The sequence below is a fragment of the Somniosus microcephalus genome, chromosome 4, assembly GCF_052327205.1.
Source record: "Somniosus microcephalus isolate GS21.2 chromosome 4, FLI_Smic_1.0, whole genome shotgun sequence".
NCBI lineage: Eukaryota > Metazoa > Chordata > Chondrichthyes > Squaliformes > Somniosidae > Somniosus > Somniosus microcephalus.
The window spans coordinates 55,079,263-55,091,076 of NC_140990.1; the positions used below are offsets into that span (position 1 = coordinate 55,079,263).

The 11,814-nt window shown below is 48.2% G+C and overlaps 1 protein-coding gene across 1 annotated transcript in view; it reads right to left on the minus strand.

Annotated features, from left to right (window-relative positions):
• LOC147118931 (uncharacterized) overlaps window positions 1-5,546 on the minus strand; it is a 56,431-nt gene extending 50,885 nt beyond the window's left edge. The window contains exon 1 of the mRNA XM_085983999.1: window positions 5,516-5,546. Coding sequence (XP_085840125.1) covers window positions 5,516-5,546 — 31 coding nt within the window. The remainder of the gene's footprint in view (window positions 1-5,515) is intronic.
• Between the last annotated feature and the right edge of the window lie 6,268 nt (window positions 5,547-11,814).

Genomic DNA, 11,814 nt, shown 5'->3' on the forward strand with positions numbered 1-11,814 from the left:
TGATGAGGTAATAGAGACGGTTGATGAGGGCAATGTGGTTAACGTGGTGTACATGGATTTCCAAAAGGCGTTCGACAAGGGCCACATAATAGGCTTGCCAGCAAAGTTGAAGCCCATGGAATAAAAGGGACAGTGGCAGCATGGATACGAAATTGGTTAAGTGACAGAAAACAGAGAGTAGTGGTGAACGGTTGTTTTTTGGACTGGAGGAAGGTACACAGTGGTGTGCCCCAGGGGTCGGTACTAGGATCACTGCTTTTCTTGATATATCTATATATATAAAGCGGTACTTCTGTCATTCTGTCTGTCTATCTGTCTATCTGTCTGTCATTTCCTACAGGGACACAGACAGGGCCCTAAGCCTCCCACTCAATTTTAAATGTTGCCCAGCCCCAGATTCACAAAGGGACACAGACAGGGCCCCAAAGCCATAAGTAGTTTCACTTTCATTTTTCAACCTTTTAAAAGGTAGACATACAGGGACACACACAGGGCCCTAAAGCCTGCCACTCGATTTAAAATGTTGCCCAGCACCAGATTCACAAAGGGACACAGACAGGGCCCCAAAGCCTGGCACTCGATTTAAACCGCCTGCCCCAAAACAGCCCCGGCAACGCCGTGCTCCCCAGCTAGTATATATATATATATTAATGACTTGGCATGGATGAACTACAAAATTTGTTCATCCCAGTTTGGCATAAAAATAAAACAAAAAGGTGACTCAACCGTGGCTAACAAGGGAAATTAGGGATAGCATAAGATCCAAGGAGAGGACATATAAATTGGCCAGAAAAAGTAGTAAACCTGAGAATTGGGAGCAGTTTAGGATTCAACAAAGGAGGACAAAGGGATTAATTAAGAAAGGGAAAATAGAATATGAGAGTAAGCTTGCAGAGAACATAAAAACTGACTGTAAAAGCTTTTATAGATATGTGAAGAGAAAAAGATTGGTGAAGTCAAGCATAAGTCCCTTGCAGTCAGTATCAGGGGAATTTATAATGGGGAACAAAGAAATGGCAGACCAATTAAATATATATTTTGGTTCTGTCTTCACAAAGGAGGACACAAATAACCTTCCAGAGATGTTGGGAATCAAAAGGGAATTGGATAAGTACCTGAAGTAAAGAAATTTGCAGGGTTACAGGGAAAGGGCGAGGAGTGGGACTAGCTGAAGTGGTCTTGCAGAGAGCCAGCATGGGCTCGATGGGCCAAATGGCCTCCTTCTGTGCAGTAACCATTCTATGATTCTATAAAATATTAGAAAGTTTGTTCCACAGAAGCACAGGGTTTATCTGCTTTTATTGATGAATTTAAAAAGTCTCTATTAAAACCTGAGCCAGTGTGTTGTGAGACAAAGAGCCTTGTGTCCAATAAGGGAAATAAAGGCCCACAGCCTCCCCTGGCCCCGGGCCCTGAACAGCTTTGAAGAAGGGTTCGACCCGAAAAGTCAACTCAAATTTCTCTCCACGGATGTTGCCTGACCTGCTGAGTTTTTCCAGCATTTTCTGTTGTTATGACTGGAGATACTCTCTGCCCTGCGGATCAGACACTCAGATGGTGGTAGTCTCACCCCTCGGGCTCCCCAATTGGTTGGAGGACTCGCCGCCGGCTCGCTCCTCCAGCCCCGCCCCGCTTGCTCCCTATTGGTCGGAAGCTCCCGTCAATCAGGCCGCGGGCCCGGGTTACGTGTCCCCAAGGAGATCACGTGCACCATCCAACTGACGCTGCTCGGTCCGGGGCCTCGCGGACTCTCAGGTTTTTCTATTTCTCTTTATTCTCTCCCGATCCACACCTCCCCCCACCCCACGCGATTCTCCACCCAATCGGAGTGGAGAAAACTCTCTTTGCATCACCGATAGGACAAAGTCAGCATGGTTTTATGAAGGGGAAGTCATGTTTGACAAATTTGCTGGAGTTCTTTGAGGAAGTAACATATAGGGTGGATAAAGGGGAACCAGTAGACGTAGTGTATTTAGACTTCCAAAAGGCATTTGACAAGGTGCCACACAAAAGATTATTGCTTAAGATAAAAAATCACGGGATTGGGGGTAATATTCTGGCATGGATAGAGGATTGGCTATCTAACAGAAGGCAGAGAGTTGGGATAAATGGTTCATTCTCAGACTGGCAATCAGTAACTAGTGGTGTACCGCAGGGGTCAGTGCTGGGTCCCCAACTCTTTCCAATCTATATTAACGATTTGGAGGAGGGGACCGAGTGTAACATATCAAAGTTTGCAGATGATACTAAGATGGGAGGGGAAGTAGTGAGTGAGGAGGACATAAAAAACCTGCAAGGGGACATAGACAGGCTAAGTAAGTGGGCAGAGATTTGGCAGATGGAATACAATACTGGAAAGTGTGAGGTTATGCACTTTGGCAGGAAAAATCGTAGAGCAAGTTATTATCTTAATGGCAAGAAACTGGAAAGTACTGAAGTACAAAGGGATCTGGGGGTCCTGGTGCACGAAACTCAAAAGGTTAGTACGCAGGTGCAGCAAGTGATTAAGAAGGCCAATGGAATGTTGGCTTTCATTGCTAGGGGGATAGAATATAAAAATAGGGAGGTATTGCTTCAGTTGTACAAGGTATTGGTGAGACCGCACCTGGAATACTGCGTACAGTTTTGGTGTCCATACTTAAGAAAGGACATACTTGCTCTCGAGTCAGTACAAAGAAGGTTCACTCGGTTAATCCCGGGGATGAGGGGATGGACATATGAGGAGAGGTTGGGTAGATTGGGACTCTACTCATTGGAGTTCAGAAGAATGAGAGGCGATCTTATTGAAACATATAAGATTGTGAAGGGGTTGGATCGGGTGGATGCGGGGAGGATGTTCCCGATGATGGGTGAAGCTAGAACTAGGGGGCATAGTCTTAGAATAAGGGGCTGCTCTTTCAAAACTGAGATGAGGAGGAACTACTTCACTCAGAGGGTGGTAGGTCCATGGAATATGCTGCCCCAAAAAGCTGTAGAAGCTACATCATTACATAAATTTAAAACAGAAATAGACAGTTTCCTAGAAGTAAAGGGAATTAAGGGTTACGGGGAGCGGGCAGGAATTCGGACATGAGACTAGGTTCGGATCGGTCATGGCCCTGTGGGTAGCGGAGCGGGCCCAGGGGCCGTGTAGCCTGATCCTGCTCATATTTCGTGTGTCTAATTCTGTTAGATTCAGGAGATGGTTCTATGATAGTGGATTGGCGGTTAGGATCAGATCAGCCATGATCTTATTGAATGGCGGAGCAGGCTCGAGGGGCCGATTGGCCTACTCCTGCTCCTATTTCTTATGTTCTTATGTTCTTATGACACCAAGGCCTTTGCCCGGAATGCCCTGCGCCGACTCCGTCCGGCAGGGTCCGAGTGCGCAGGCGCAGCTCCGAGTGGGGTAGGGGGGTTGGTGTCCTCTGGACATGCGCGGTTATTACCCTTGGTGACTGGGAGGGGTCGCTGTGCCGGACTCGACCCAAACCGCCGTCCCGCGTGCGCATGCGCGGACTCTCGGCTGTCAATCAACTAACAGCCAGAAGAGGTCGCTGGTGAGACCAGTGAAGAAAGAAAGACTTGCATTTATATAGCGCCTTACACCACCACAGGACGACACAAAGCGCTTTGCAGTCAATGAAGTACTTTTTCAAGTGTAGTCACTGTTGTAATGTAGGAAAGGCGGAAGTCAATAAGCGCACAGCAAGCTCCCACAAACAGCAATGTGATAATAGAAACATAGAAGATAGGAGCAGGAGTAGGGCATTCGGCCCCTCGAGCCTGCTCCGCCATTCAATGCGATCATGGCTGATCATCCAAATTCAGTACCCTGTTCCTGCCATCTCCCCATATCCCTTTAGCTTTAAGAAATATATCCAACTCCTTCTTGAATATATTTAATGAATTGGCCTCCACTGCCTTCTGTGGTAGAGAATTCCATAGTTCACCACTCTCTGGGTGAAGTAATTCCTCCTCATCTCTGTCCTAAATGGCTTACCCCTTATCCTTAGACTGTGACCCCTGGTTCTCGACTCCCCGACCATCGGGAACATCATTCCTGCATCTAGTCCTGTTAGAATTTTATAAGTTTCAATGAGATCCCCTCTCATTCTTCTAAACTCCAGCGAGTATAAGCTCATTCGACCCAATCTCTCCTCATACGTCATTCCTGCCATCCCAGGTATCAGCCTGGTGAATCTTCGCTGCACTCCCTCCATGGCAAGAACATCCTTCCTCAGATAAGGCGACCAAAACTGCACACAATACTCAAGGTGTGGTCTCACCAAGACCCTGTACAACTGCAGCAAGACATCCTTGTTCCTGTACTCGAACCCTCTTGCTACGAAGGCCAACATACCATTTGCCTTCTTAACCGCCTGCTGCACCTGCATGCTTACCTTCAGCGACTGGTGCACAAGGACACCCAGTTCTCGTTGCACTTCTCCTTCTCCCAATCTATTGCCATTCAGATAATAATCTGCCTTCCTGTTTTTGCCACCGAAGTGGATAACCTCACATTTATCCACATTATACTGCATCTGCCATGCTTCTGCCCAATCATCCAACCTGTCCAAATCATACTGGAGTTTCTCGGCATCCTCCTCACAGCACACACGCCCACCCAGCTTTGTGTCGTCCGCAAACTTGGAGATATTACATCTAGTTCCCTTGTCTAGATCTCTAATATATATTGTGAATAGCTGGGGTCCAGTGGCTCAGCTGGTAACACTCTCGCCTTTGAGTCAGAAAGTTGCAGGTTCAAGTCCCACTCCAGGGACTTGAGCACAAGAACCTAGGCTGGCACTCCAGTGCAGTGCTGAGGGAGGGCAGCACTGTCAGAGGTGTTGATTTTTGCATGAGACGTTAAACTGAAGCCCTGTATAATGACCAGATAATATATCTTTTTGTTATGTTAATTGAGGGATACTCATTGGCTAGGACACCGGGGATAACTCCCCTGCTCTTTCCCACATTACAACAGTGACTACACTCCAAAAGTACCTCATTTGCTGTAAAACACTTCAAGACATCTGCTGGTCATGAAAGGCACTATATAAATGCAAGCCTATCTTTCTCGAAATAGTGTCATGGGATCTTTTACATCTACCTGAGAGAGCAGACGGGGCCTCAGTTTAATGTCTCATCCAAAAGACGCCACCTCTGACAGTGCAGCACTCCCTCAGCACTGCACTGGAGTGTCAGCCTGGATTTTTGTGCTCAAGTCTCTGGGCTGGGACTTGAACCCACAACTTTCTGACTCAGAGGCGAGAGTGCTACCAACTGAGTCACTGGCTGACACTAAAGAACAAGCAGTTCTGACGACAGGTCATTGACCTGAAACGTTAACTCTGTTTCTGTCTCCACAGATGCTGCCTGACCTGCTGAGTATTTCCAGCATTTTCTGTTTTTATTAAAGAAACGAGGGAGTGATTGCTGACAGGAAGAATGTTGGGTCATCCTGCGCATGCGCACCTCCCTGGCGGCTGAGGCGAAACACCGACTCGCCCCCACCTGGGCCGCGCACGCGTACCAGATTTTGCGGCTCCGCACGCGCGCCCCATGTTCCTACCGCGGGGTTTTGTGTGCTGACCATACGCGTTGCAGACCGATCGGGATGGACGATTGTGGAGCAGGAGGGAGAGCGCGGGGGCCATGAGCACATGCGCGGGACTCAGAGTCAACAGAGCGCTTTCTGGAGCACCGGGTCTTGTGGGTATTACAGCCGCCATTACTGTTGATCCTTTCAACCAACCTGTGCAGCAGCTGGGGCCTGAAAATCAGCTTCACTGCCCCTAGGGTCGGAAAGGGGAAAATTAAACAAGTTTGCCTCTGATCCTTTTCTGAACTCAATTAACAGGGTTATAGAAGTGGAGCAGTTACAGGCGGGAAGCTCAGACCAAACATCACGTCAAGATCTGACAGAGTCGCTGGATTCATCAGGACCTGAATATCATTGGCCTTTGCACATGGAAGGAGAAAGCAGCGATCGCAGCGATGACAGACCGCACACGTGTTCGGTGTGTGGACGAGGATTTAGCCGATCGCATGACCTGGTGAGACACATGCGCCGTCACACCGGGGAGAAACCGGGTAAAGGTGGGGATGGTGGGAAGGGATTCAGTTCCCCGTCTGCAATAGAAGTTCAACGGCGCAGTCACACCAGGGACAGTCCGTTCACCTGCTCCATGTGTGGGAAGGGATTCGCTCAGCCCTCCAACCTGCTGGTACACACTGACGAGAGACCCTTTAAATGTTCTGACTGTGGGAAGAGCTTTAAAATCTCTAAGATCCTTAAGAGACACCAGCGTGTTCACACTGATCATCGAATCTAACAGCACAGAAGGAGGTGATTCGGCCCATCGTGTCTGTGCCGGCTCTTTGAAAGAGCTGTCCAATTTAGTCCCAAATCCCAGCTTTATCCCCAGAACTCTGCAAACTAGTCCTCTTCAAGTACATGTCCAATTACCGTTTGAAAGTTCCTGTGGAACCTGATTCCAGCATCCTTTCAGATGGTGCGTTCCAGATCTTAACAACCCTCTGTGTGAAAACAATTCTCCTCATTCCCCTCTAGTTCTTTTAGCAACTATTTTAAATCTGTGACCTTTGGTTACCGACCCACTTGCCAGAGTGAACAGTTTCTCCCTACTTGCTCGATCAAAACCCCTCATCATTTTGAACACCTCAATTAGGTCTCCTCTTAACCTTCTCTGCTCTAAGGGGAACAATCCCAGCTTCTCCAATCTCTCTACATAACTGAAATCCCTCATCCCTGGTACCATCCTGGTCAACCTCCTCTGCACCCTCTCCAAGGCCTTGACATCCTTCCTAAAGTGTGGTGCCCAGAACTGTACACAAGACTCCAGCTGAGGCCAAAACCCTGCAGCTGTACAAAACCTTGGTTAGACCACACCTGGAGTACTGTGAGCAGTTCTGGGCATCACACCGTAGGAAGGATATATTGGCCTTGGAGGGAGTGCAGCGTAGGTTTACCAGAATGATACCTGGACTTCAAGGGTTAAGTTACGGGGAGAGATTACACAAATTAGGGTTGTATTCCCTGGAATTTAGAAGGTTAAGGGGTAATCTGATCGAAGTTTTCAGGATATTAAGGGGAACAGATAGGGTAGATAGAGAGAAACTATTTCCGCTGGTTGGGGATTCTAGGACTGGGGGCATAGTCTAAAAATTAGAGCCAGACCTTTCAGGAGTGAAATTAGGAAACATTTCTACACACAAAGGGTGGTAGAAGTTTGGAACTCTCTTCCGTAATCGGCCATTGATGCGAGATCAATTGTTAATTTTAAATCTGAGATTGATAGGTTTTTGTTACCCAAAGGTATTAAGGGATATGGGCCAAAGGCGGGTGTATGGAGTTAGGTCGCAGATCAGCCATGATCTCATTGAATGGCGGAACAGGCTCGAGGGGCTGAATGGCCTCCTCCTGTTCCTATGTTCCTAACTAGTGATTTGTAAAGGTTTAGTGTAACTTCCTTGTTTTTGTATTCAATGGCCCTATTTACAAAGCCAAGTATCCCATACGCTTTCTGAACCGCCTCACCAACTTGCCGTGGCACTTTCAAAGATTTGTGAATATGGACCCCCAGGTCCCTCTGCTCTTGCACCCCCTCAAAATAGTCCCATTTAGATTATACGGCCTCTCCCTGTTGTTTCTCCCAAAGTGCATCACTTCACACTTATCCTCATTTAATTTCATCTGCCTTGTGTCTGCTCATTTCACAGTCTGTCTCTGTCCTTCTGAAGTCTGCTACTACTATGCTCACTATTTACTACATTGCCAAGTTTTGTATCATCCATAAACTTCAAACTTGTACACCTATACCCAAGTCCAGGTCAGTTATATATAACAAGAAAAGCAATGGTCCTAATCCCGACCCCTGGGGGAACCCACTGCATACTTCCCTCCAGTCAGAAAAACATCCCTCAGCATTGCTCACTGTCTCCTCTCCCTTAGCCAATTATATACCCAAATTACCATCAGCTCTTTAATTCCCTGTGTTTCTATTTTCCGAGTAAGTCTCTTATGTGTTACTTTATCAAAAGCCTTTTGAAAGTCCATATATACAACATCTGCTGCACTACCTTCATCAACCTTCTGTTACTTCATCAAAGAACTCAATCAGGTTAGTCAGACACGATTTACCTTTAACAAATCCATACTGGCTGCCCCTTATTAACCCATGCTTCTCCTAGTGAGAATTAATTTTGTCCTTGACAATGGTCTCTAGTCGTTCACCCATCACTGACATTAGACTGATTGGCCTGTAGTTACCAGGTTTATCCCTCTCCCCTTTTTTAAACAGGGTGTACTCTTTTAGTTTGGACCAAAAACAAATTTGACTGTAAATTAACAAAAGTTCAACTAAAACTTAACAAATCAAATTAAAATTTGGTTTTCCGGGTTGACGACGCACTCCAGTCCCCGCGGCGCCCACTGGTCGCGGAAATCCTCAAGCGTGCCGGCGGACACCGCGTGCTCCATCTCCAGGGCCACCCGGGCGCGAACATGGCCGTGGAAGAGAGGCAGGCAATCTGGCTGAATGACCCCCTCGACCGCCCGCTGCCTGGACCAATTGATGGCTTTTTTAGTCAGGCCCAGGAGCAGGCCTACAAGGAGGTCCTCCAACCTGCCCGCTCCCCTCCGCACCGGGTGACCATAGATCAAGAGCGTGGGTTTGAAGTGCAACCAAAAATCGAGGAGCAGCCCCTTCAAGTAATGAAAGAGGGGCTGCAACCTCTTTAAACAGGGTGTAACATTTGCAATCCTCCAGTCTTCTGGCACCACTCCCATATATCTGAGGGAGATTGAAAGATTGTGGTCGGAGCTTCTGCTATCTCCACCCTAGCTTCCCTCAGCAATCTAGGATGCATCACATCTGGACCGAGTGACTTGTTAACTTTGAGTGATGACAACCTATTGAGCACCTCCTTTCTGTTAGATCTGTGGTTCAGTGGATAAATAATTACACGGATGCTGTACATAAACAAATAACAGGTCTTTACTGGAGGGTAATCTCTAGACTGGGGTACAGAGGCATGCGCACAGCTTATATACTGGTGTGGTCACTGCTGGTACTACAGTATACAGGAGCTGTAAAAAGTAGTTCTGACTTAAAGCACATACACTACACTTTCTATCTATTTTTATCCAATTTCTCTACTCCCCCCTCCTCTACTGCGACATTAACTTCATCCTCTTCTTTTGTGAAGACAGATGCTAAGTACTCATTCAGTACCTCTGCCACGCCCTCTGCCTCCGTATGATGGGCTCCTATTTGGTCCCAAATCGGCCCCACCATTTCTTTAACTATCCTTTTACTTTTCATATGTTTATGAAAGATTTTTGGGTTCCCTTTTCCGTTACCCACTAATCTTTTCTTGTACTCTCTCCCTTGTGTCAGCCAGTGACTCAGTGGGCAGCACTCTCTAGGTGGGAGGGGCTAGGAGTGAGCCAGGTGTGACTGGTTGCCTGATTGCAGCTGGGTGTTGGAGGGAGTTTTGTAAAAAGTTGATGGAGGGTTTTGGGGTGTTGTTTTCAGGTTTTAGGGCCTTTTTGGCCCACAAAGAACAGCCAGATGGCTGCTGAGGGGTCCGGAGTGCCGGGCCCCTCGGAGGACAATGTTCCCGAGAGGAATTTGATGCGGGGAGAAACTGTGGTGGGTAGGGAAACAAAAAGGCCCAAAGATTTGGGCCGGGACCTCAGGAGGTTTGGTAAAGAAAATACCGTCGTAGTACAATGTGAAGACAGGAAGATTCGAGCCTGGGATATAATCCAGGCGGTTCAGGAGGACTGTGGTGAAGGAAGCTGTTTTGCATGCCGTCCGAAACCAAGTGTGGGATTTGAGGTGACGGTGAGTGGCCGTGAGGAGGTCGAGTGACTGCTGCTCAGTCTGAAAGTTGGGGAGAAATTTTTGGAGGTGACCCTGCTGTATTCTGAGGAGGTGGTGGTTTCATTTTTGAACTTGCCTGTGTACATCGAGGACGAAGTGCTGAGCAAGAAATTGGAGTCGTGGGATATTAAAATCTGTTCCGAAATCAAAAGGAGGTACTATCCGGGAACAAGGGTGGCAGACGGAACCCGATATGTCAAGGTGCGATTCCCGGAGGGGGTAAGGTCTTTGCCTTATAGTATGAAGTTCGAGACTCTGGAGGGAGTACAATACTTTTGGGTGCTGCACGACAATCAAGTAAAAGTATGTTACTATTGTTTGGGACATGATCATCGCATGAGACATTGCCCTGATTTGTATTGCTACAATTGTGGTGAGTCGGGACATATCGCGCGGAGCTGCAAGGCAGCGAGCTGTGGGGTGTGTCGTAAAGGCCCCGCCCACTGTGAGTGCGTGGCGGAAGGGAGCGAAATGAGCGATGAGATGGGAGAAGGAGCAGGAGAGGAGTGTGGAACGGCCGGAGGTGCGGTGCAGTCGGAGGACACAGCCGGTAAAATGGAGGAAAAAGGAGCACAGGAGGAGGCAGAGGTTGGCGGAGCGGAGATGGAGTTGGAATTGGCGGAAAACACGGCGAGTGCTATGGAGGGGAACAAAGACAGCAGTGGGCAGCAAGGGTCGAGTGCAGACTCGAGCCTTAGTGCAGTTCGGCTCCCCCTGGGGAGTCTGGTGTCGGCGGGGGGAGAGGAGGCAGGAGGGGGGTGTGTGGTGGAAGTGGGTGCTCCGGGGAAAGGCGGGGAGTCGGATATTTTGGTGGGCGGGAGGGTGCAGGGCGGGGAGAGGGTGCAGGAGGCAGAGGCCTTAAAGGGACAGCAGAATGGGATCGGCGAGATGGAGATGTTAGAAGAGAGCAATCTAGGTGAGCCATTGTCCCATGGAGTGAGGGAACAAGGTGCAAGGGTCAGAGGTAGAGACATGGTCGAAGGGGGCGGCACAGTGGGAGAAACTGCGATAGCAGGAAGACTCTCACTGGGAGATGAAGTATCTGACGGGGAGCAGGCACAGGAGGTTGCAGAAGAGCTTGAGTGTGAGGAATTAGAGGGGGACAGAGATATGGAAGTCGGGGATGGGGTGGCATCTTGTGGAAAGGGAAAGGTTAGTGAGGGGCAGAAGGAGGGAGAAAGGGCAGCCCCTGGGCCCAAAGGTAAGGCAAAAAAGAGGCTGAAACAGCAGGGAGGGGTTAAACAGGAGGGGAAAAAGAGCCGGAGGCTGCAGGAAAAAGCAACAGCTGGGCGAAAAGTTGAGAAGGAGCATGAGAGGAGGGAAGAACCAGAGATTAAATGATGGGGAGATTATTGTGCATACTTCCCTTCTTTGGAGCCATGATTACATTGGTCTCGATCAATGTGAACGGTCTGAGGGGTGAGAAGAAATTGCAGCAGTTGTTGCAGGGTTTTAAAGGCACGGACTTGTTGTGTCTGCAAGAAACCTTTTGGGATCAGGATATTCTGGAAAGAGTTCAGAAGGTTTGGAAGGGAGAGGTGTTTGCAAGTTGTGCGAACAACAACCGTAGAGGGGTGGCTGTTTTGGTGAGTCCGTCCATAGAAGAGAATGTTGCCTTGGTGGACAAGGACACTGAGGGGAGATTTTTACGGCTAAGGGTAAAATTGGAGGGATTTAATTGTGATCTTTTTAATATCTATGCACCGAACGACCATGGGAAGCGTCGCGAGTTTTTTCGGGGGTTATTCACTAAAGTGGCAGAGGTGGAAAATCCTTGTATTGTGGGGGATTTTAATGTATTTTTATCTTGGATGGACATTTCAGCCCAGATGACTTTTAAAGCGGATAACTCCAGAGGGATGATTACAAAAATGATGGCAAATTTAAATTTGAGAGACTTATGGAGGGACCGGAACCCCAT